Source organism: Drosophila erecta, unplaced genomic scaffold (genome assembly GCF_003286155.1).
Source record: "Drosophila erecta strain 14021-0224.00,06,07 unplaced genomic scaffold, DereRS2 tig00000021-arrow-pilon, whole genome shotgun sequence".
Lineage (NCBI taxonomy): Eukaryota > Metazoa > Arthropoda > Insecta > Diptera > Drosophilidae > Drosophila > Drosophila erecta.
Window position 1 is genome coordinate 15,133,681 of NW_020825198.1, and position 27,141 is coordinate 15,160,821.

General features: G+C 41.6%; 1 protein-coding gene across 3 annotated transcripts in view; it reads left to right on the forward strand.

Moving 5' to 3' along the window:
* The window catches only part of LOC6543960 (echinoderm microtubule-associated protein-like CG42247), a 39,770-nt gene that overhangs the window by 3,017 nt on the left and 9,612 nt on the right, over window positions 1–27,141 (forward strand). The window contains exons 1-2 of one of the 3 annotated variants that reach the window (XM_026977716.1): window positions 14,406–14,622; window positions 25,720–25,914. In XM_026977716.1, coding sequence (XP_026833517.1) covers window positions 25,747–25,914 — 168 coding nt within the window. In that variant the 5' untranslated portion in view covers window positions 14,406–14,622; window positions 25,720–25,746. Of the gene's footprint in view, window positions 1–14,405; window positions 14,623–19,026; window positions 19,466–25,719; window positions 25,915–27,141 lie in introns of those variants that run through there. The other 2 variants (XM_026977715.1, XM_001972730.3) reach the window with 2 other exon arrangements.

The following is a 27,141-nucleotide window of genomic DNA, read 5'->3' on the forward strand; positions in this document are numbered from 1 at the left end:
GACTTCACGTAGCTATGGTTAACAATCGTAACAAAAAATCACGATTTCTATTTAGAAATTTTAAAAACACGTTTGCCAAATAAGTCTTACGCGTTTATTTTGGACGTCATGTGCCAAAGGCTTAAGCAAGTTAAATAAAAATGTAAATGTTAATCAAAATAATATCAAAATATAAGTATTAAATATGAAAATAGGTGGGGTTTGAAAATATACCCGAACTCGGTGCTCCCTTCGATTTCAGACAGAACTCTGCTATCTAGAATGTGGTAAAGCCTAATTGGCTTAAAAGCCTTCGCCCAATGGAGTAGGAAAGTGCCCAATTTTTCTTCAAGTATGGCGCTTCGCTCCATTCACTGCAGCGCCTGAAATCAAAACTTATGAAGAGCCGGCGGCAACCAAAGGGGATCCGTTGTGTGGGGTCGGGGGCTCCGTTTCCACGACGTGGCACAAAAGGCCACAAAGAACAATGGAGCAGCGGGCACATATATACTCATCAGATGGGAAAATGCATAGAAAATCAGCCGGCACTTCGGGCGCTCTCACGCGAAAAAGGCCAATTTGAAAACTTGTGGCGTTTCACTTAGGGAAATTAAAAATGTATGCAAAGTACTACGCCGAATGGGTGGGGCCAAGAAATCGGGCGCAAAGTGCATTTTGGCCCGGCTAATAATATAAATTCATTTTGCCGCCGAGTCGAGCGGACGAAAACTGTTTACAAAATCATTTATGATAATTTATTCAACCGGGCATGCGTGACGCCACTCACGCCTACCCGCGAAATTTGAATGATTTTGGGTGCAGCAAATTGCATTAACCTTGTCAAAAGCTCGCCCCGCCAAATAATTGCTGGCTTGTGCACACAGTTTGTAATCAAAATTTAAATTTCTAACCATCCAGCGAAGGTCGAAGCCAAAACAGTGGGCTGAGACAGAGGAATTTCCAGACAATGAAAAGGAAACGTCGTCTTTCGTTGCTCCAAGGAGTCGAGGAAAAATAATGGGGAAGGGATTAACGAGCATTAATGGAATTTGTTAGCTTGCTCTGTGAAAGGAATTCAAGTTGCTGTCGCCCTAACAATTTTTCATTTCCATATTCTTAATTTGTTTATGGCTTACAACTTCTTCGTAGAGCGAAAGCAAAATAATCTCACAATAAATTTGATAAAACCAGAGGAATGTGAAATACAAAACAGAACCCTTTTGCAATCCATATTCTCGGCCGTTATTTTAGCCCTAAGCTATACAAGCATATTTCACTTAAAGCTAATATGTCAATTATTTAATGTATAATTTAATTTATTTTACCCTTTACCACATGATATTAATGGTATCGATTTTGAACGGCATAAAAATGCTGACCATACGTGCCATATAAATATTAAAAAAGTTGGCTTTCCTAGAAATGGATAAATGACTTAATACCACCCTGCATTTTGTATTTCTATTTAATTCACTTTGTGCTTCTGCAACCGCACCTTTGAAAGTAGTTGCAATGTCATTTAGAAACTACTTACCTTCTGACCCCAATATGAAATTCCATTTGAATTCTCCTTGCTGGCCAATTTAGCGGTGAAATTGGATATATATCGTGCAATTTAGCAACCAGCCCAGAATTCTGCTGACCGATAATGCCACTGTGCCATAAATACGCCTTAAAGGTGCAGCACGCCAATTATGAATGATGGCCAGGAGTTTCCTTGCTTTGCTTTTCCTGCTGCACCCCAAAAACCCGGTTGGCCAAGAAAAATGGACACGCAGAGCCGCAAAGAAATTAAGATTTTTGGCACAAACGTGAGCGGCATGCCAAGAGAACAAAAGCCAAAATGCGGGGCATGCAGCACGCAAGGTCAGCGCCATTGTAATTAACTGCATATAAAGTGGGCAGTGGGTGGCAATCGGCGGTGGAAGCGGTCAAATGGCGAATGGCGAATGGAGAGCGACCAGATTTCACGTCAATTATATTTTTCCCCCGCCAAGACGGCCAACTTATGACCAAACAAGCTGCAGTGACATGTGAACAAGATTAAGCCCCACGAACCACCGTCTCGTCTGCGATATTTGCCAGGTTTTCGCCCCCATCGCTTTTCCACGCCGCAGAAAGCCAAAAACTTCGGAGCTTGCCTTTCGGCTATAAAGCGTTTGATAAATTTCGCTGCCATTTACGTGTTGCACGCGCCAGGGATGTGAAATGTGGATGAACCAGCTGGCGAGCGATGGCGATGGCGATGGCGTGGGCTCAGATAGTTGACTGTGGCTAACAGGTGGGGGAAGGCCTGTTGAGGTGAAGGGCTCAAATGGCGATGAGGGGCCGGGACAACTGTGTCCGTTGACTGCACCTGACGACATAAATTGCGCATTTGCGTGGTCGTGATCCTTTTCACTTACAGTGCCACGACAAAATCTCAGTTGCCCCCAGACCCACCCAACCCTTTACCCTCTTACCCCTCTATCCCATCCCTCCAGCCATTTCGCAAATTTAACAAAAGGTGCAAGCCAGCCAACCGGGCGTATGAGTAATGCGCGTTTGTGTGTGCACAACGCGTCTGCTTCACAATTACAAGAGGATTTTATACTCAATACCCACTGAACGAGTGGTGAGCGGGAATATAATTTGGAAAATAATGCACTTGTAAAACTCATACTAGAAAAAAGCGACAGCCAGAATATTCCGATTTATTTATTGATTTATTGGTAGAGTAGTAGTATTTATCTGAACTATAATTATATATATTTTAAAGAAGTTTCCCAGAATATTTATATGTAATTATTGTAACTTGAATATATACAAATGATTCCTGATCACCTCACAGCTCGAAACTGGCAGTACTGCGAAACTTTTCCAGCTTGTTTGCTGCTGCTGCAATGATTTTTTAATTGCTCGACACAAATATAAACACAGACTGCCTTTTTTGTTGTGCTCTGCTGTCCTGCGTCCTGCATTGTTGACCGCTCCTGACTCTTCTCGGCAGGATCTACTGGTGCCATTGTGGGCTCATTTTAATGATTTTCTGACTACGTCATCAGAGCCATGCTTGATTTACATTTTTGAGTTGTCCGCCGGTGCAGCATTACGGCTACTGATTGCATTGACAGTTGGCACACGTAGCTGCTGCAGCATCAGGATATTCTGGGGAGCCACATTGAGATGCTGGAGTGGCGGTCGGCGGGCGGCGGGCGGGGAGTTTCCAGGGAAAATGCCATTCCAGCCACCGGATTTTTACCGTTTAATTGCCGCCTTTCATCGCATTCTTAATTTGTTGTTCGGTGCCATTTTTGTCCTCTTTGCACTTTTTGCACTTTTTGCACTTTTTCATTTAAATTTGTTTGCCAATCAGGTCGTATGAAAAAGCCCGAAATAATTGCTCCGTTCTGCGGATAGATTCGATTATTGAAAAATTACATTACTATAATTAAATGGCTTTCAGGCCGTGAACAATAACAAACAATTTGCGTCACGACTTCGAACCTAATTGAAGTCAAGTTTGAATTGAGTCGCCAAATTGTTGAACAATATGCGTGCTCGATTGAGAACATGTATTACGCATATGTGTTTAATTTGGGCGCACATAATGAAGGTGCAGCAGGCGGAAATGTTGTCTATGTGGCAGAGGGAAGTTTTTGCAGTTGATTCAAGAACAGTCAAAGTCGCCTAACTTAAATATATGTAATAATATTATTAATACAAATAAATATCATATAAGCCAAAAGCCCATAAAGATATAAACTATATTTTTGTCTTAAGGATTATCTTTTATATTTTTAATTTGATTGATTTTTAGTAATTTTTATTAGTCTATTACACATTGAACTTTTCACTAGTGCCTATTGGGGCACTATTTATTTCGAGATAACAGGGTCCTTTGTTGAGCTCCACAATATTTTGGTCTTCGATACGAATTTCCATCTGACTGACTTATCGCATCAATCCGTGTTATTTGGCAACACTTATTCCTTAAGAGTCCTTGGTCAACCCACCGAAGTCATAATTACGTGTTTACATATGTATGGACATATGTATGGGCTCGAACGCGTCTATAGCCTTAAGGCGTTTTGCAATTATGGCAAAAGCTACAGCAACAGCAACAGCAACAGCAGTAGCAACAACCATGGAAACATGGGCGGCGATGGGCGGCGATGGGCGGCGAGCCAAGAGATTTTGCTTACGAAGACGCCTATTAATATTACGCATTCGCCGTGTTGCATGCGCATTGGCTTGGAAAATGTGACCCAGACCGCCATTGTTATTGTGCTCCTGTAGTTTTCCTTCGGGCAGGACTAACAATTAGGAGCAGCCAGATGCCTCGACGCAATTGGGGCCGGGATTTCGTAAGGGCATTAATAAAGCACTTTAATAAATTAGTCCAACCAAAGCACTTAAGCGTCTTATCAAATCAGAGCAGTTGCATGCCGTGGCTTAACGCACACATTTGCACGAGTGCGGCGCATAAATATGTGAATATTCATATACATGTTTACCCGATCCTCATTGTGGTTGACATTTAAATGGCTCATTGTTGTAGTTTGCGGCCATTGAAATTGCACTAGCAGTTCGCGTGGCGGGGCTCCTATGAAAATATGTAGGTGTTGAAATCGAAAAACAGCTCCGGACCATAATAACAATTATTGAAAACAATGAAACACAAATGAAAAACAATATTACCAGCCAGCCAACCTACTGCCCGCAAAAATCCATGCGCATAAACGGCCTACAATGGGTTCATTTCGTCATTGAGTTATTAAATGTGACTGGCATGTGGCTGTTAAAAAAAGGGGATTTCTCAAATAAAATAAAAGTTAAATAGTCGTTTGGCATTCCTGTACATTTTTATTAGCTTAAATATTATGCTTGATTGCATTCGGGGCATTTCAACTATTTCGTGCCACTTTATTGACCACCAAAATAGCATCAAACAAATGTATATTTTTATGAGCTTATTTGCAATGGGCAGATTTAACTCATTACTGTCCATATAGCACATAGCACATGTGTGTACATACAGATAGTTTCTACACGTACTGAAAATATAATGCCATAGCTTTATCACTGGCGATTTCCCTCTTTGTCCCACAATCAGGCATTAAGCCACCCACACACTGGCAATAAAAGGACATGCCGTGAGCTCTTGTCCTGCCACTCGCCCACAAGCAGAAAGGACATGCTACAGAGGACCAATACAGAGGACCAATGCGGAGGACCAATACAGAGGCCCTTGCTGGATTTTTCTGTATAAACATGACAATTTAAAACGCATTACAGTGCGGCAATTAATTAAACTGTCATTGGTTTGCAAGATTCTGAATCGTTTCGCCGCGCCACAGAGTCAAAATAAATTGTATACAAAAAGCGCGCACAGGCGAACACAAATATTGCATTAAAAGCCAGGGAAATGGAGAAGGTTCGCCGGGTTGACTGGCAACAGTAAAGCATTGCGTAAATTTATTGAATTGTAAAAAGAACATATATCAGCGTTTTTAATTGCAACGCCAGCAACAACAAGGAGTCCGCGTGTTGAATAAACAGCCGAGGACAGTTTAAACTGTTGAAGCTGGAAGGTTTCAGAGTGTCAGTAACGGAGGAGAAACTATAAAAGTTTATCGAGTGAGCTACATAAAAAGGGTTGGGCTTACGGGGGGGCATTAGAAGTGGACATTTAAATCATCGGAGATACTCGGTCTTTTCCTCATTTTGCCCTTATTGAAACGTCCGCAAAGTAATCCAGTTTAACGGGCCCATAAATGGTAAACGACTGTTGTTTTGTTTTCAATGAGCTGTAATAATTTCACTGGTTTTTACTACTTCCGTGTTCATAAAACAAAATTAAAATATATTAACTTAATCAAAGGCAGAGCGAGTAGCAGAACTTTTTGGCTGCTCGGAAGCCAATTTATGCTGGCCAGAGCACAAGTTGCCAAGACCCAAGCCGCAAACTCCGAGAAAAACTTAGACCAGAGCCAAATGACAGTAATTAGAATTTGTTGGGATTTTTTTTATTCGGCTATTTGGCTATTTGTTTATGCGCTCTACGTTTGGCAACACGGCCGCTGTTGCGGCTGTTGCCAAAAAAGCAAGTGGCCAACTGGCAGCAACTGTAATAAATGACAACAAATTCCCCGCAGCCAGGGAAGCCGCCTAAACGGTTTTTTCCCGAAGGGCGGCGGAATAAATAAATTATTTACACTCGTACACCCACATCTTTTTGAATTTTCCGGGGCTACGAATGCAGCCCACTGGATGTAATAATTTCATAATTCTGCGACTGACGTCACTCGGCTTTAAACTATGCAAAACAACTCAATCCACCGGACCGTGGTGCTGTAAAGCACTCGACAAACATTCCTGTCGCCCTCAAAGCGCGCAGAGCAATAAAACACAGGCCTCCAAGAAAGGGGCTCTTTGGGTGGGGCGGCTGGAAAAGCTGGGAAAGCTGGAAAAGCGGCTGCAGAATGTCTTCAACTCGAATTGATGGCGCTGGCTACGAAATCGACTTGTGTGTGCCATATTGTGAGTGAGTGTGCTGGTGTTGTCTGTCCGTTGTTCCGCTAATGGCGAAAGTTGTCAAGCGGCTCAAGTGGTAAAGTGGAAGTAGCAGGATAGTGGTAACAGGGGTTGCGGGGTTGTGTGTTCCGGGCTGAGGGGCAAACTTCCGTTGTTTTCCCTCAGACAACAACTTTCACTGGTGAAAGCTGGCCCACTGCACAAGGGAACTAAATTGTAGTGGGTCCGATAAAAAACACACCCAATCGGTATTACTCGGCCACTTTTTATAGCATACTTTTTGGGGCAGTCAAACATTGGCTTGAAACGCTGCTTCTTTAAAATGATAAATATTTAACACATTTTAATAGGTATTATTAGTAACCAGTAGTAATAATAAATAATTGTGGGTTGATTAATTGCTTTAATTACATTCAAGATTATCAAGATTATTTTAAAGCGAGCGCAATAAGTTTATTTTTTATAATGTCATAATTGCTCTCTTATCCGATAGCTTTTTATTCGCAGAACAATGAAAGTGAATGTTTTTTAAAAACTTCATTTAGAGCATGTGATTTATTAAAATTACAAACATTAAATCAGTTTAGTGTTTGCATTCAAATTTAATTCAAATATGTTTAAAAAACCCACTTATTTCTACGTTTTTATTCCAACTTTTTTTTTATCTCATTGTTGATAACAACAGTTAGATAGAGTGGAATATTCCAAGTTTTTAGTGAAAAAAACTGTTTTTAAGTATTATACTTTCATATAAATACAGACAAAGTACGGGGTTTTGCATAATCGTTGTTCCTGTCCATCCATTATTTCCGAATGAAAACTTTCTCGCTTACCTGAGAGTTACCTGCACTATTTTCCACCTTCGCTTAAATAAGCAAAAAGTGTTTTCCACCCATTGTGTGTGGCACACGTCGTCAAACATATTGAAAACTTTTTAGAATTTGCAAACAGTTGTCCCCCGGTGCCAACCACAGTGTGTTCCCTTCGATGCAGTGAAATCAATTTACTTTAAAATGTGTTTTAATCGAAACATGAAATGGGAGAAGCTTAGTTACAATTTTGCTTTGTCTAGGAATATTAGGAATTATTATTATGAATTATTAAGCTCTTTACTTTGCAGCTTGCAATACCCTTTGAAAATGTTGGTCAAGCACTAGCGCGAAGATAAATGCTTTGGAAATTCAAGGAGTATTTTCCAGTGTAAGAAGAAGAAGTAGCGAGGCGAAGAGGACGAGCCCGCTGGTCACGTCCTCGTCGTTGATGTCGTCTGAAACTTATGAGTTTTGAAATGAAAACTGGTACAAACGGAAATGCAATTGAAACGTCGCCATTGTTGTTGCCCTGTTATTGTTGTAGTCGTTGCTGTTGTTGTAACGGTTTGTTGGTGCTCCTGGTGGTGGTGTTGTTGTTATTGTTGCTGTTGTCGTTGTTGATGGCCTGACAAGTTGAGAGAGTGTAAGTGAGTCTTTGTGAAAAGCGCCTGTGTGAGTGAGTGACGGTCGTATGAAGTTTTTGCGCTAAGCTATTTGGAAATGCCATTAGACCATGTCACCCATACAAGCGCAATGTGACAAGACGCTGCTGCTTCTTCCTCTTCTACGTCAGCCATCTCCTTGCCGCTTTCCCCACCGATTTCCCAGCCCCCTCCCCTGGGTTTTCCATGCCCCTTGGCTTATGTTTATGTATGCGGTGCAATATTTTGCGTCATACTGTTTGCTGTGGCCTGCGGTTTGGAAAACGCGCCTGACCAAACTTTTCAGCACGACTGTAGGCACAGTTTGGTGTCTAGCAGCGACTAATGCGGTTACATGGAAAACTCTCCGGCCGAAGGACCTCTTTTGAAAGGACTCTGCCCACGCGCCCGAAGTCGTTCAGCCAGCGATTTAATTTCCGAAAATATTTCCTTGACTCGGCGGCTGACGCAGTTGTGCAAATTCATATTTAACATTTGTTGTGCAAGTGACATTAATTATATCAACTGTGATAAATGCTTTTTATACGGACGTATTATTCAAATTACGGCCGAAAATAAATATAGCATAAATAAGCAGCGGCAAAACCTTGGCGCATAAATCAAGGCGCAAATTGTCACGTGCTCTAAATTCATTTGTTTCCAAATCCGAGTCAAGGCGTGTGGCGCTCTAGCCAAAAAAATATTGGCCAAAACTAGGCTAAGTAGCCTACACGGCGCCTGCCTTTGTGTGCGTGTGCCTGTGCGTGTTGGCGTAATTGGCATTGTAAGTGTAATCGCAATCCACATCGATGTACGCCGAATCGACCACAACGGAGATGACCGCTTATCCACAGCGGGAGCCGCCGGAGAAGGCGACTCTACGTGATTTCTGGGCCAAGGAGTCGGCTGTGAATGCATTCCTGCAGACCTCACATGTAAATATACACTTCGAATCACTTCCCTCGCATATCGATTGCGGATCGGGGGCAACTAATGGGAGTGGGGCACCTATTATACTGCGTAATCAAAAGTGTCAACATTTTCTCTTGGCTACCCCAAAAGCAATCTAAAACCAAATGGCGTGCACGCATTCCAGCCAATACACCGATCAGCAAAGTAGAGCAACTATGAAATTTCAGCCTTTTGCATATAGATTTTTGATCATTTTGGATACTTATGGCTCAAAGAAATAGTTTACAAGAAATTGTAACGAATTTTCTTAATATTTTTTTTGCTTTTATATGCTTAGCCAAATGTATTTTTTTTCAATAACTAAACACAATGCTTTTAACCATTTTATAGATCATAATGCAATTTATTAGCTAATATTTAAGCTGAAAGCTAACTTCTTGACCGCTTCTTTTGTTATCTACTAAATTAATAAGATGAATCCAGTAAATCCTTTTCTTATGCATTAAAAGTATATTCCGGCTTGCCATCGCTTTGAGTCCATGAAGTTTAAGGACTGGCCGCAAAACGCTGTTAACAAGTGCCTGCGAAACGATTGCAAATTTCTTGCCATAGCTTCTGTCACAGTGTCTGTGCTGTGGCACTTCTCTTGCATTTTAAGTGCACTGATTAAGTGCATAAGTGATTTAAATGCTGGGGGAATTTTCATCTGAAGTCATAAATTGAATATGTTTCAACTTTCGGCTTTGCCTGGGATTCAGTTACACTTTCGAATGGAACGGGGGCCGTTTGCCTTTGTTGCCCAGCTGGGCGTGGCTGGAATTGCTTAAAATTTTGCTGGCGCACTCAAAAACTTTTTAGTTATAATTTATCAGATTTTCGAGCTCAGACATTTTACAACAATTATGCATAGTTATGCGCATTGCCACAGATAGTTTCCTTTTCCCATTTAGATTGCACGTGTGTGAGTGTGCCTGAGTGCGTATACGTAATATTTGAGGAGAAGGCCATCACAGTTCACAGTTTAACAGATTCTGTGTGCATTTGCCATCGACTGACAGCATTTTAGTTTCAGGATGGCGCAAATGATTCTCTGGCATCTGAATGAATTCAAGAAATCCGCATTTTTATGCTCTGTGAATTGACAAGTTCCGCTTACATCATGTGCCAGGTGATCCGATCCCCTGAGCAACAGGAGTCCTCTGCACGGTTCGGTTAACAAATTTGCATTTACAACTTTTGCCAGCTAATAAAAATTTCATATTCATCTTATGCCCAAGCCGAAAGCTGACAATGAAACTGAAGCCGAAGCCGAAGCCGAAAAGAGGCGAAACGGAAACGGAAAGGGATGCGGAACGGGAAAAGCGGAAGTCAAATAATTCCGACACGTATGTCCACGCCACTTTGAAGGAGTGGAGCGCATACAAAACGAAAGAAAGAAATATGACTCCGTACGGAATATTTATGCGAGAACTCCTCCACCCACACACACTCATACGGATATACACACCCTCGTATGCCACACAGATACACACGCACACTGCGACACATTTCCAAGGCAAAATATTCGAAACTTTGCATATGCATGAAGGGGAGGAGCGGCGGGGGGAGCGGGGGAGCGGGGCAGCGAGGGATCGGTGCCATAGTGTGGCGCATTACATTTGTAAAATCTGGCACACGAATGCAATAAATCACAACACAGCACAAAATACCCACCAATACCACCGCAACATCACACACACGCACACACAGATACGCATGCATACAATGGCATTATTATTAGTAATGCAGCCTGCTCTCAGAAGCTAAGAACTGGGGGAAATTATTAGGGTCACATGTGTAAAAGGATATTTCCTTATTAACTCAAACACACGCTGGCATTAAATGAAATATGCTGCTGGCATTCTGCCCGGCACAAAATTATTATTATGGCGTCTAATAATGAGGCAAAAAGTGTCAAATTTGCATGCGAAATATGTCTAGATGGCATTTACCATATTCCATCTCCGTATATTATTTTCGATGCCATGCAATTGCTCCAAATTAATTGCATGGCATGTGGTGTTGCAAAAATGGCACGCCAAACCAAACGAAGCACCTAAAATGCACAAGGACAAACAGTAATGATTGCTGTCGAGTGAAAGTGCTAAACGTAGAATTGACAAATTGCATGTAAGGAGTTTAAAAGTGCACACAATTTGTTCTTATTTTATGTAGGTAGTTTTATAAGTAAAATGCAATAAATAGAATATTCAAACAATAGTCATATATATAAAAATAACAAATTTTAGATTTCATAATTTATTAGTTTTGATTTGAGTTTGTATGTAAAGGTAAGCCGAATAAACGCACTTGTTTAATTGGGGAAGTTCTCTGTAGGTTTTTCCCGAATCTTACATGGAATGTCTGATTTCCAGGGAATACAGATCTAACTTGTAGATACGGTTGCAGAACTGGTGTTCATGCTAATCCAACATGACTGTCTGCACTTCACACTCACATCTGGAATCCAATTCCCAATTCCAAAGCGGAGCAGTCACAGCAAACGGCATGGGCTCGCACATAAAACTCAAACTAAGTAGGGTATAAATATTTGCAATGCAAAATGCTGACTCGACCTAAACGAATGAGATGGGCTGAATGCGTACGAAGAAGTCGGAAGGACGAAGTACGAAGGACCCCTGAGAGTTGTGAAATCTGGTGGGTGGATGGAAGTGGATGCATGGATGCGAGGGTACCAATAGGCACTGCACACTCGTGCGGGGCACATGCAACAGGGAACTGCCACTCACACATACACACCGCAGTCAGATACACGCGCACGCACACCATGACAATGGCATAATATATTGGTGTCTGAAGCAGACAGGACGAAATGGCCGACTTGAGCAGAAGTGGGAGTGTGGCGAGCCAACTTGGCAGCACTTTCCAGATGCACTGCACTGGCAAAAATTCTGCGCTGTGCTATGCTCAGCAGTGCGAAAGAGAATTTCAATCTTACTTGAAATATGCACAGAAGTTGATAAGACAGACGATTAAGTAAGAAATAGTTTTGAGCGGTGTGCGGGTGTCTCTAGAATTTGATTGCTTAATTTTAATCTTAGCCTTCCAGCTTTTGTAGTTCCCAAAATCTCGACGTTCAGAAGAACAAGGATGATATTTGAATTATTTATAATTGGATCGCAGTGCCAATTCTCGCTGTGTACACTTCGCAGTTCGAGTTACACTTTCCATACGTGTTACTGTAGGGGTGAGCCGTGTGAAATGGGAAATGCGAGATGCGAGATGGAAAGGCGGTATGTGTTAGCTGCCCCCGTTAGTTGCTAGTTGCTAGTTGCATGTTGAAATGTCGTCTGTCAGACATGATGAAAATAATGGAGCAGAAAATGTCACTGGCTTTGCTAAGGACACATGTGATATGCATGCGAGTGTGAGAGCACCACACACTGCATGGGAACCCACCCAGCCACACAGCCACGCAGCCTCACCATATCTGTGACCATGTCCAATCCGCCCACTTATCCACCCACTAGCCCACCGCCCACCGCCCACCCATCACCTTCCCATGGCAAAACGTCAAGGCTGGCCGTTGCTTTTGGCATGATGATTTACTAAGGCTGACATTCCAGCGCGTTTCGGTAGCGCTCATTAACGTCTCCCGCTCTCGGGCACGCAAATGCAATTACGAATACCATACACCTCAGCTGAGCAAACCGCCCACCCCGCCCACAGCGCCCACTCAGGCCCACCCACTTGGCAGCACCACAAAAGAAAATATATATTCAGCGTTCATCAACAATTTGTCAGCGAGTGGCAACAGAAAAGAAACATTTTCTTGTATTGTAAGTCGAAGCAATTTGCATAACGTTTAACGGTCTACGGAAAAATAACAAAATATGCCAGCAAGTAATTAAATTCAAATCAGTTTTGTGCTCCTGGTAGGGAAATGGTATTTCCACCGGGATACACCCCCTTCGCCCCCGCATTAGGTGGGCGTGGTCTCGTGGAAAACTGCTGCGTTGTCCAAATGATTGAAAAATTTATGGCATGCAGTCTGGCAAGTGACATTTATATTAATTTATTGACAGTGCGTGACTTTGGCGGCGAAGGACACACATGTCCCAGGATATTGAATATTTATCTGATGGAATAAGAAAACCCACTCCACTCTACATGTACTTGCAGAAAAAGTAACAGTGGAATCAATTAAATATTTTACATTTTTAAATCGATGCCAAATCATCACACTAGTTTTCATACCCAGACCTAATTTATTATTATTAAATTTATGTTATTTCCTATGCTATTGAAGCCCAATATTTACATGTTACAATCAAATGGCATGCTTGTAATTCACATATTTTGTGCTGTGTAAGCACACAAACTACATCCTTGAAAGGTTATTGCCTCCTCCAAGGGTATTGTAAATTAAAGTGGAAAAGGGGTCGCCAAACCTTGGCAAAAACGGCTACCAAAGCACGTGCCATAATCATTAACAAAAACTTGTCAAATGCAATAAATCTTTATGCATTTTTTTCGTCCAACTAAAGCTGACCTCCATTAAAAAGCGAGAGGTTAGGGCCAAGCCAAGCCAAGCCAAACCAAAAGAAGTCTAAGCCGAGCTGAGCTGACGTGGCCATTAATAAACCGCGCACATGTAGGAAATAATTAAAATTATACCGCCACTCCCCGCCCCGTGCAGACGCACAAGCAAACATTTTATAAATCATAAAAAATTATGTATTATATGCGTGTGTGCTGGGAGCAAATAAAAAAGCTAGGGATACAAAGGGGTTACCGAACAAAGGCGGGAAGAAATTTCTTCCTTCTTGGAAACGGAAGAGACTTAAGACTTAAAGCAGGCTCGTTTCATGCATGGGAATAATTAAGCTATAAACCTCGACCTCTTTTCCTCGGGCCGCTTCACTTGTGAGCTTGAAATATTTACACCTAAAACAAATAATAAATGCCTAACAAATTATTTATGCACGAATACTCGTCGCTGAAAATGGCGACGATAAGTCAGCCCCGGCTGGCCAACTTCCGCTGGAGAAGCGGGAAAAGGAGGAAAACCTATATACAGCATGACCTAACCTTGTCCATAATGTTTACTAATAATAATCCGCCCGTGGCAGCCGAGGAATCCAAACGGGAAAACACAATAAAAATAATAAGGACTTGTAGGAGTCGATGGCAGCTAAAAAATTCCAGCCAAGCAAGCAGTAAAATGCCAGGCCAAACTATTTAAATCAAAAACTTCTCAACGTCCAGCATCGGAAAAAGAGCAGTGGAATTTCCACACAGCGAGGGAAAGCCAAGGAAAATATATGTCGGCTTGTACATATATACTTTACTGAAAAAAATTATGCAAAAGGCTAAGGAAACAAAGCCAAAGGAAAATGCGCGATGGCAGGGCGGCGCTAAAAGGAAATTGCGAGTATTATTACGACTTTTATTAATTTTACCGACGACCAACCCGAAACCACCGCCATGGCACACTTTGTACCATTTTGCGCTTAGCGCTTTTGGCCAAGTTCAGTTTGGGCCAACTTTAGTTTCGGCCGTGTCCAGTTCAAGTTCCTCACTAAACAACTTTGCACGCATCGCATCGAATCGGCCAACTTTCGCGGACAATATTTTTTTTCGTGCGCGTTTCCTCGGAGACCTCGAGAAGGATTTTCCTTTCGCTGATTTATGTATGAGCGGGCAAAACTTTAAATTGTGTGCAGTGTGGCAGTAATCATTCTTGCGACGTCCAAAAATCGGTAAACTTTTATTAACAACTTGAGCCTCGAAATGGAGGTGGATCCTAGTGCGGTGCAGAGATGGCACCAACAATGGAAATTGAAAACATGGCCCCCAGTGGTGTGGACCCACTAGCAATTCCGAGCAAACACAGAAAAACGTACTTACGGGAAAATTCGGGCTGGGAAAAAATGCAAGCGATGTCAACGCATGGCCAAAATGTGAATTATTCTGGCCGTTCTGTGGCTTTTATGAAAATATTTCGAATTTCCATAAACTGAACAGAACGGCAATGAAAATGGCAGCTACGCATTTGCGTGGTATTACCACCGATTTCAGAGTACAGTGGAGCCCAACAAGCATGGACATAAATAATTGAGTTTGCATAGCTAGTATACAGCACCAAAATTAGACAAGTTTTCGTTGTATTTTGCTGATTGTGTTTTATAATCCAATTTTAATGGTTAATGTTCCCACTTTCCAAAAGTTTTATTAATAGAAGCTAGAGGGTTCTGAAAATAACAAATATTAAAGCTCTTTTACCAACAAATAAACCTAATCAAAAACTATAAAGAATTAAAAACCTCATATTATAAAGGTTATATACAGGTAATGTCATGCAATCTCAGAAATCGTATATCTGCATTATGTTTACTTTGCCGATGGTACCGTGAACTCATGAAAGGTTGAAAGGTTGAATGTTTTCTCGACCTTGCACCACTGTTCACAGGATCAAACTTCACCACAAATGCTCACCTCTATAGCACCGTGCGTAAATATGGCAGTCGTTAAACTTGAACAAACTTTTCCCACTGTGGCCACAAGTCAAATAGAGTGAGCAATCGAGTTTCCACTTAAAAGTTGTGTGCGCAGTCAATCACATTTGTGCCACTGTCCAAACAATCACTGAATGACCGTCACACAATGGCTGTAAATTGCAGTTTCATATGCCACGGATCCCACTATCCCGCCATCCCGCTATCCCGCCATCCCATCATCCGAACTTGTATCTATGTATCTATCAATTTCGGCGAGTTTTCATTTTCGTTTCCATTTTCGGTTCATTGTCCACGTTGAACACGCTTTTGTTATTGTTTTATGCCAGAGAATGGCCATCAAATGTATCTGTATCTAAGTCCTGTATGCGTGTCTGTGTTTATCCGTTCGGAGCACAACAGTAACAGAATGTCCTGTGGGTGGGTTGGGTAGTATTTATTTTCATAGCCATGTTTGTGACACAATTGATTGGAAAAACATAAACATTGGTTCGCAGTGGGGTGTGTCTGTGTGCGCTTAAGTGTGTGCGTCTCCAATACGTGTCCAAGTTGAGTTGATTGTCATGTCAAATTTGCGGTGCGAGGGGCTAGATTAGAAAATTCTATTTATATCAAGTGCGTTGGCAACAGGAGCAGCTCATTCTCACCTGGCGTCTGGCAATTGATGACTGCCGGCTGGCAAGTGGAGCAAAATCAATTTAATTCAATTAAAGTCAAAGCAAGCCAACAAAACTAAGACGATTTATTTCGACACGCTCCGAGAAACGAAAGGCAACAAGCACAAATGGCCAAAAAGGTCGAGCTAACAAAATTAATCTTGACGCTAACCTTCAAGATAAATGTGAGGTAAACTGAGCTGGCATTAAAGACTGGGTTTATGCTATGAATTTTGAAATATATTATAAGTTGCAAATGAAGAATAGGCGTGCTGAAATTTAAGCTGCTGTAAATATGTGCAAACTATTCATATAAAAAGGTTTTGCAGTTATCATTGTATGCAAATAATGCTAATCATTAGCGAAATATAGTTGTTTGAGGGTTACAAATAACAGGTTCTCTGTAATTAAATGACTAGGTTAAATATCCTAAATGTGGGGAAATTCCAAAGTTGGCGATTTTTTCTGTTTACTGCTTTCACGAATTCGGATTCGCATAAACACTTTGCTGCAAGCAACAGCGTGGCGACTCCCATAAGCCAGTTTCCATGGGCCAACCCATAAGCAGGAAGCACATAATTGCGGTGTCGTATATTCAGCATTTTCCGAGCCGAGCTGCCGAGTTTTTCGCCCAAAACTTGTTTGAACAACCGCATTAAATGCCGGGCCAAGTGACAATGCCAGACAAACACCCGCAAAGCAAACAAAAGAGCATAAAATTATTAATGAGCAGGACGAAATCCGAATCCCCAAACCCATTTTTGTCCGATTCATTTGTGCAGCTGTCGTGGCCACAAACAAATATGGCAACGAAACTGACCGCAGGCAGATATCGCAATCGCAATCGCAATATGCAAGCTAATAACCGGGATTTTTTCTCCTTGTGCATGCTAATTATTTCCATAATTTCCCAACTGAAAACCGAGTGAGTGAGCCATGCAATGGGCCATAACTGGCCCGAAGGAAGCCATGTATTCCGTGCATTTTCATTCACAAACCAAACGGAGAGGAACAAGTTAGGCAAAATGGAAAAACGCCTGTGCAGACATGGAAGTATTAGCCGTGGGCCACCATATCAAAGGCAAATACTAGTGCATGGTATCGGAGCACCAAATAAGAAAAAGAGAGAGGAATGTGAGTGCCAGAGAGCTGGCGCGTGCTTCTTGCCGGGGAAATTCAAATACAACCGACATGGTAATAAATATCCATATAAGCCACTTCAAAGTGAAAAGCAATAAGCTAAACTACCACATCAAGTTGCCCAAGAACGGACCTCAATTTCCCCCTGCTCCGCCGCCCCCATCCGCACCTGCCGCAAAACTATACATCAACATAAATCCAAAAGCAGGCCAACACCAATAGTACCACCGAACCCAGTACAAACAAAAGTCCTGGCAAACACCAATGCGAATGCCAATGCGAATGTGAGTGTGAGTGCGAGTGTGAGTGTGAGTGTGAGTGCCGAAGGCGGAGAGCGAAAGTGGCCGTCTCAGAGGGCAAAGGCAGAGGAAACACAACGCAACACAACACAGCAGAGTGGAAAACAAAGCAGCGACAAAAGCAGTGCTAGGAAAAGCGGGGAAAACCCAGGCACGCTCCACTTCTTCCTCTTCTACCATAGCGCTTTCCTTTGAGACTCTTTCGCCAGTGAAAGTTATACGGCTCTTTTGGCACGCATACAAACACTCCGCAAGGGATAATTTTGTAGACTTGGGCATGCATACTTCATTTCCTGATTTATCCATCAAAGTTGACCGATTTTCCGAACTATAACCCGATCGAATTGGGAAGATTTGTTTATGTGGGGTGATTAGTTTACACGTGATTAGTCAAGACAACAAGACAAGTTTTTATTCTAAGCCAGGAGCATACAAATATATAATTATTCTTGAAGAAAATGAAGAGAATAATAAAGACATTATTAAGTTATCAAATTAGGAACTTCACTTTAAATGTCTAACCATATTTAAGCATATATTACATATAATATTTATCATGCTGCAAGGAGGACTCCATAAATGCTTTCAACAACGGATGACAAGTAGTCGGTACAAGCCAGTTTTATGGTGCTATTATGCATGCATTATAATAAATCAATTTTAAAGTTATTTTTGTTAAACTAAACAGATAATTTCGAAGGAAACTGTGTGCAAAATGAATCAGTTAGTGAGATAACACTCACAAGTGCATGGCTATTGAGACAACATCTGCCCAAGTGGGCTGTTCAACCTAATTGCACACCAGTGAGGAACTAGTTCTTCAAGTGCGATAATCCGCCACATCTCTGCTCGACAAGCTGTGTATGCCTACTCCATCGATGCACATCCAATATGGGCTTGGCCATAACTCGTGTATTGGCCAACGGCCTAAGCGTTGGCCAATAGCTCATGCAGCAAATGTTTCTCTTAAGGCAAACAAATCAGCAGTACACATACGGACACAGGACTCGCTGGCAAACACAAATACCACGCCAGCTGCATGTGTGTGTGCAATCCGTGGGATTTTTGGCGCGCAATTTCTGCGACGCCTTGTTGATTCACAACAGCAGCGCCCTCATGCGGCGAGTGGCGGTAGCAGCCGCACACATACACTGCCGCAAAATTGGGGCGGCAAGGGAGTGAAGGCCTAGAGCGGTGTTGGCGGCTAATGGCCGCGAAGTTTTCGAGATTGACGGCCCTGATTTGGCCAAACAATAAATAAATACAAGTATACAAGAAATATGAGCACACTGGGCACGAGCATGTGTGAGTGTGTGAGTGAGTGAGTGTGACGAGTGAGCTGAGTACGTTGAGTACACTTCATGCCCGAATGCGCCAAAAGTGGAAACTCAGGTGCTGAGTTGCCAATTTGAATATTCTTTATGTACACGCTATATAGAATGGCTGGTTTTATGGCTGTGTGCGTGGTCACTCCGCCGACTGAGGACAGCGTAACGTATACGCCGCGTATAACGTATAACGTATAACGTATACGTACCGTTGCCGCCGCCTTTCATTTTTAGTTTATTCCTTCATTCAGTTGCTCAGCGAACGCCAACGAAACCAAAACGAAATGTGAACCCGTGCAGCCAATAATTATAATTATAGCCATAGGATCTCCATCTCCAGGACGCCGCATAAATCAACCTTAGCGAATTAACTAATTTAAAGTGCAATTAAATGTAAATGATTTCAATTAACTCATTTGCGCGCAGAAAATTACATTTATTTTGCACTCGCCGCTTTTTCTACGACTATACGTTGCTGCGGACTTAATGCCGTGCGGCGGATAAAACTGCAACTGAATTAAAAGTGCCTCGAACACTCTACAAACACACGCACAGCCGCGCGCACACGGGAAACGGGCAAGAAACTTTCGCTTAAATGTACATCGACGAGGATAGCGAGGAAAGTTCGCCCTTTGTGATGCTCACATCCCCCACGAAGTCTTGGGTCAGTTCAGTCCGCACAATGTACACAAAGAGACCGGACTCTGTAGTCCCGGAGTCCTGGAGTCCAGAGAACAGAGAACAGAGTCCGGTGTCCGGCACATCACACATCTCCGGGCTCCCAGTGCCCCGATGCCCCCACGATCTGCACACACATCTCTTAATTTCACATTTCATTTTTTCCATTTTATTTTCATTTTTTGCCTTCGAGAGAGAAATTGAGGAGCAGGACGCGCGGGGACGGGGGGCGGCAAAAAAGTTGGCAAAAAGTTTAAATGACTTTTGTTGTTTTTCTAAGTGTTTTTTAATGGTCTACGTGTGCTGCCCGCTGAATCCTGTCCTGCTGCCCATCGTTGATGTATGCTCAATTTTAAATATTTCCCTTAGCCTTCGGCAGGCCGCCTGACTGCAGACACTGAGATGCGAATATTCACGAATAAGTAGCCACTGAAATGTACTCCGTTAAATGAGTTCGAATGTAGTCATAATTAACCTGGAAAGGCAGTTATTATAATTACAACTTTTAACTCAATTAAATCTGATTATGAGCTTCTTTAAATTCTTTTCAAAACGTTAAAGCTCAACCCGATCGTGAAATCCGATAAAAAGGCTATCAAACGCGGAAAGCATTGGCATTTAAATCAATATTTGTTGATATTCTTATGCTCTTTGCTATGCAGCATTTCGATGTATATTTTTCGCCGGTGCACATTTGTGTGTACGACATGTGGCATGTGGCATGTGCCATGTCAGCGCAAATTTATGCTATGCCCAAAAAGTTCACACAACGTTGAGTAGATGATATTTACATTAGCCACTAACTTGCTCTAAACTGCTGATTAAGTGAAATGCGTGTGTGCGAGGGAGTTCTGACTGAAATGGCAAACATAACTTGGGCAAATGGAAATAAAAAAATGTAGGAAGGGAAGAGAAAGATGGCCATTAAGTATTGTTAGTTGATAGAACAGCCGAAACTTATTAGTCCACAAGTTTCATAAATATTGCAGTCAACAATTATTTATGAGCATCTCGTAAATTGCAAACGCATTAAAATAAAGCCTCATTCATCACTCTCACTGGCATTTTCCAAATAATTTTTCATCATTTCCAAATCCCAATCTAATCCAGCTAAGGTGTGAAACAGTAAATATAACGTGAACGCCTGGCAAAACACATAAAATTGACCGTAAATTTTAAAACCCATTTAGCATTAGCAGGGCGCGCGAATCTCTGGGGTTCCAGAGCAGGCATAAATGCCAATATGTATTTATATGTTTACCAGTTTGTTGAGCAAACTATTTTATTTGTTTACGCCAAAACAAAAACCAATCTTACTCCAACGCCACAAGCCGATAATAATCATAAAGATTGCCGAAGGGAAAGTGTACCGAGTGGCACTGCGGCTTAAATATGCGTAAAATGCGGCATCTTAAGCTGCCACTTAGATGCTGCCACAGCCCCAAAAGGGCCACATCCTCGTCCACAGCTCCCCTTTTTTGGGGTCCCGGCATTGGACTCACTGAATTTTCTGCGAGGCTGCACGTCAAACGTAGAACGGGCTTTGAAGTTGCGCTTAGATTTTGCTGGGCCCTTTGTATTGAATTGGTGGCCGCTTCCAACTTGCTTAAAGTTTAATTGAGCGCGTAATTTAAGCTTTTGCCGAGCTGCCCCGCTCGCCACTTTGGCGCTTATATTAGTTGCTAAGTGGCAGGACCAACCCCTGGAACTCACTGCTCTGCTCCCCAAGGAGACTGCCTTTTCCCACTAGTCTAGACCAATTTTAAAGCCAATCTATTCCCGGCCAAAATGTAAAACAGGGCTCTTTTGCTCAAATAAATAAAACATTATTCGGCCAATTCGGGTTTCAATTTAATGCATTTTTTCATGTGTGCCCAGACTAACGAATTGCTGACCGAACAAATCTGTGTCGTATCAAAAAACCATTTTGAATTAAGCGAAGCGGAGTTTCTTTTTTTTTGGTCGCATTTGTAAACACCGTACAAAAAACCTTGCTGGTCTGAAACTCAGAAATCAAAGTGTATATATTTGAATAATATTGCAGTTTGTATTTTCATACTTTGCCGAACTGTTAAATGAATAACATGTATTTAGGGCCAAAATAAATTTGAAAAGTTCCCAGCAGATACGTCGCACTATAATTTAACTTAAATTGAAACGATGCTTTGAAGTTTCCAACAAAAGCTCGTTCAATTGGATAAGCCTTGAATAATTAAAAGTTAGTTGCAATACTCGGAAAGCGATAATCGCATTACCACCAATAAATAATTATAAAATTTGATTAAATATATTGCATTAGCTAGGAAGCCATAACCGAATATTGAGGATAAATGCGTTGATGGCCAGCAATGATTTACTTCTATTTTATTTAAATCACCGCAGGAGACTTTTTGCATGCAATAAAAATATATTCATTCTCGATTTTAGCAGGCGGCAAAAACGCGATATATTTATTATTATGTTTTGGCGGAATTTTAATTGATTTTCGCCAAGGGAGGAAACGTCCGTCCCCGTCAGCGAGAGCAGCAACAACAATCATTGACACGTGCAATGAGTTTTCCGGCTTTCCACTGCCCCGGGAGCCAAATCTCGACAAACACACAGATACGCACCAACACGATTTCCGAGTGCGGCATATTTGGATTTCAGCATTTTTGTTGAATTTCAATTAAAAGCCTTGATTTTGATGGTAACCTTGTGCACATGCTGCACCGCATTTCTATACGGGTTCCAAGTGTGTGGAGGCCAGAAAACAATATTGGGGTCAGCTGGGGGTTACCACCCACAAAGCAAATGTAAAATTGCCAGCTGAGGAATTGTGTTAAAAACGAATTTACATTAATTTCAGTCTCCACTTTTTGTTTCGTCCTTTGGGCCCCGTTTTCGGTCCGCAATAATTGTATATATGCCATCCACCTTTGCGCGCCAAAGGAAAGAAGGCAGTGGCATGGGGGCCACGGGGAGGAGCTGTGCGGAGAAAAGGAGAATTAAATTGAAAATCCATCGAAGCCGAATGTGGAATTAAAATTGAATTTTCACCTACGGATCAAACGAAATGAAACGAATCGAAAGGAAGCGAAACGAAACGAACCGAACCGAACCGAGATGTTGCAGGAAGACGAAAACAATTAAAATTAAACAATTTATTTATTTTGAATTATGGCCCCGACTCCTGTTCTGTTTGTGGCAGGAAGCTGAAATATGCGGCAGACCGAGAAATAGCAAAAATGCATTTGTCAAATTGAATGCTATGGCTGAACAAGTCAATTTAAAGTCACTCCACCCAATAAAGTGCAAAAATGCCACATATATTTGTCAAAGCGCTGCAATCTTTGAATTCGCATTTTCACCCCGGGCGACTGGCGACGATTAGGCAAATGGAAAGCTTAGGAAAACTATAAGTACTCGAACTCCTCCTGCGGCATTAGCCACGTTGAGTCTCAAAGGCAGCAGCCTGGCCGAAACAGATTAGGCTGATAATTTATTCAGACTCTGGGCCAACTAATCTCACACTGTCAGTGACTCTAATCATTCAATGGGATGAAAGCAAATGCCAATACACACGCGCTCTGCGGCCGACTTCTTTCCAATTTGCGGATTGTCTCAAAGGCCAGCGCAGCTGAGATGGTTTCGTGACTCTAACGCGAACTCACGAACAGTACTCGAATTTGTAAGGATCAAGACCAGGATGTCAAATTTTCCGATAGTATCTTAAGCATCTCATAGTATCTTCATAGGCTGTACAAAACAGCCTTCATTTTGGCTGTACCACCTTTTTTGGCCAAGTTATGGAGAAAACCCCTTTTGAAAATATCAGATTTTTTAAATGTTTATTTTGTGATTTTTTGGTGAATAAACCGCTTTTTTACGATAGAAATAAACATAGTTGTCCCAACATAGAATGTCATACACCGATGAATTCGTAACAAAATTTCCTATCTGCCTGTATCTAAACCTAAAAATTATAATTTTTTGCCATTTTTCGCAAATTTTGATGATGGTACCCCTTACAAAAAATGCGAAAATTTGTTCAAATTCGAATTTTCGAAAATAACACAAATAGTGATGGGGATAGTAAGCTATGCTCATAGGCTGTACAAAACAGCCTTCATTTTGGCTGTACCACCTTTTTTGGCCAAGTTATGGAGAAAACCCTATTGAAAATATCAGATTTTTAAAATCTTTATTTTGTGATTTTTTGGTGAAAAATATTCAGTTTTTTTACGATAGAAGTAAACATAGTTGTCCAAACGAAGAATGTCATACCTCGTTGAATTCGTAACAAAATTTCCTATCTGCCTGTATCTAAACCTAAAAATTATAATTTTTTGCCATTTTTCGCAAATTTTGATGATGGTACCCCTTACAAAAAATGCGAAAATTTGTTCAAATTCGAATTTTCGAAAATAACAAAAATAGTGATGGGGATAGTAAGCTATGCTCATAGGCTGTACAAAACAGCCTTCATTTTGGCTGTACCACCTTTTTTGGCCAAGTTATGGAGAGAACCCCTAATGAAAATATCAGATTTTTTAAATGTTTATTTTGTGATTTTTTGGTGAAAAATATTCAGTTTTTTTACGATAGAAGTAAACATAGTTGTCCAAACATAGAATGTCATACCCCGTTGAATTCGTAACGAAATTTCCTATCAACCTGTATCTAAACCAAAAAAATTTAATTTTTTCCCATTTTTCGCTAATTTTGATGATGGTACCCCTTACAAAAAATGCGAAAATATGTTAAAATTCGACTTTTCGAAAATAATAAAAATAGTGATAGGGATACTAAGCTATGCTCATAGGCTGTACAAAACAGCCTTCATTTTGGCTGTACCACCTTTTTTGCCCAAGTTATGGAGAAATCATGTATTGAAAATATCAGATTTTTGAAATCTTTATTTTGTGATTTTTTGGTGAAAAATATTCAGTATTTTTACGATAGAAATAAACATAGTTGTCCCAACATAGATTGTCATACACCGATGAAATCGTAACAAAATTTCCCATCGGCCTGTATCTAAACCAAAAAATTATAATTTTTTGCCATTTTTCGCAAATTTTGATGATGGTACCCCTTACAAAAAATGCGAAAATTTGTTAAAATTCGACTTTTCAAAAATAACAAAAATAGTGATAGGGATAGTTAGCTATGCTCATGGGCTGTACAAAAAAGCCTTCATTTTGGCTGTACCACCTTTTTTGGCCAAGTTATCTTCATAAGATATAGTATTGTATATAAGATAGTATTGATATGTCGAAATTCTCGAAAACTCGGTATATCGGTTCAATTCAACTGAGGTGTTTCTCTTGTAGCAGGTATTAGAAAAACCTTTAGTAATCTTTAGTTAATCTTTTACTAATGAGCATTTAGGTCCAGCTGTCTTATGCCTAAAGCAAAGTTCTTATAATGGGGTATAAGTACCTTAAGCTTAAATGTCTCAGCCCAGCTCATCTCAATCTCACACTATTTCTCACGATGCCATCCAAAAGACCAGCGTTCTTGATACCTCCAAGCGTTGAAAGGTTGAGGTCTGGGTTCGCAAACAGAAATAGGATTCCAAATACCCACCGCACAGCCAAGTGGGAGTGTGTGAATCTCGTAGTGCGTGATTTCGAGTGTGTGGGCGGCAGGAGATTCGCTTGATTTGGGCAGTCGACTGTGACGCGTGTGGGTGCGTGTCCTTGTCCATGTCCGTGTCCGTGTCCGTGTCCACGACCACGTCCAAGCTCACATCTACATCCATTTCCATGGTCAAGCCAGGTCGGTGCGTGCTCCAAAACAATTTAATTAATTCCAGATTTGCGCGGAATTTTTCACGAAAGCCGCGATGCCAGCAATCTGTGAATGGCACACAACACACGCACAATGCGAGTGTATCGAGGGGGAAAGGGATTTTCCGGGCAGTGATGTGGGACATTGGAGCCCAGCACCCGCTTACTAGTGTCATTTATTTCATTTAAGTGTATAAGAAATAATTTTACAATAAAAAGCCAGATATTAAATGGAATATTTGGATTGAGATGTTGTCTGGCAAGCATAATAAAACTAACTTTTTCCTATAACTAGCTGTAGTTTCTGGCTATCCCATGGATACATACGAGTATCTCATCTCTGATGATGGGATAACTAGGCAATGCCAAACATTCAGCCATTCGCACGTACCTTTACTATTTATTTGTTTCCCACTGCCACTTACCCATTTTCGCTCTTATATTTTCCGGACGCGGACCCGGACAGCCTGCCAGCTACGGCAAGAAGAACGGGATGTGGTATGCATCGCCTGGAAATCAGGGATGGGGCTCCAAGCCCGCCAGTCGGAAGCCCTCAATAATGGAAGCGGATTTGGGCACATTATCGACCACATCAGGCTCGATAAAGCGCAGCGCCGGCCGTGTGATACGCATCATCAATAATTTGGATCACTCGGTGCAGGTGAGTCCTGAGTCCCGAGGCCGGAGTCCTCAGTCCTCAGTCCAGAGTCCTGGCAGTCGGGCGCCAGCTCCATATCGCATTTATTGTTTCGGCCAGCCCACGTCATCAAGAATGCACAAAAACATTTTTTGGTCGAGGTGGGCGGGCTGAGTGGGCGGTTCTGGGGAAATTGCACCTCGTGCCTTGCATTTTCCCAGCGATTGCGGCATTTTCGCTATGCTCGCAATTTCGTTTGTATTTGTGCCTGGGCAGCGATGCGTTGTGCAAATGTTTTAATTGCCGCGATTAAAGCGCGCATCGGGCTGCAATATTTATGTAAATTTATGTTTGACTATTGCATTAGAGCGCCAGAGAGCGCGGCAGAGAGGCCTATAAAGTTTATTGAAATTTATGCAAAGTGCTCAATGAAATACACCAAAGCCGGGCAAATATTTCAAGCAAACAGCGAACCGAAAAGGTGTTTAAATATTTAAAGCAGAAATGCGGAGGGCTCGGCGCGCATGAAGTGGGTAAATATATATGTACATAACTATTTGGATGCACCACCTGTCCTCGCGAATGGGGAAATGCATTCAGTGGGTTGTGCGAAAAAATGCAGGCCAACTCGGAGTCGAGGGCCAAACCGATTCGCTTTTATTTGTATAAATATTTGCCATCAATATTTTATGGTCAGCGGAGTGTATTTATTATTATTTTTTCCTTTTTGTCAGCGACCCGTGACCCAACTGACTTAACTGTCATTAAAGCATTCAGCACATAAATAATTTGACACTTTATTTTAACCAACCCGCAGTGGACGGAGGAAACCACTTTGATTTGTTTTTCAACGCCGGAACTCTTTGATTGCCCCTCGGGGACGTCATTAGTTGCGGTTTGCATTTTTCAAATGCAATTCCGCCGCTTCAAAATGTGCATTTTATTTGTGCATTTGCTATTAAAATGTCCCGAGTGTAGTGATTAAACTTTTATAGATCTGCAAAAAATGAGCCACTCTAATATATATATTATATTTTTTTGGTTGTGTGTTAAGTTCTACAGAAGTATGCAATTAACCTTTCCCTACTTTCGGGAACTTCGCTCCGCGGCAATCATATGGAAAATCAATTGCCTGTAATTTGTATTTTATTGTATGCAGCCAGGGAGTCGGCCAACTGCCAACAGCAACAAAATTGAAGCCACGGTCAATTTGGTAATTTCCGCTGACACACAAAAACAAGAACGCTAAAA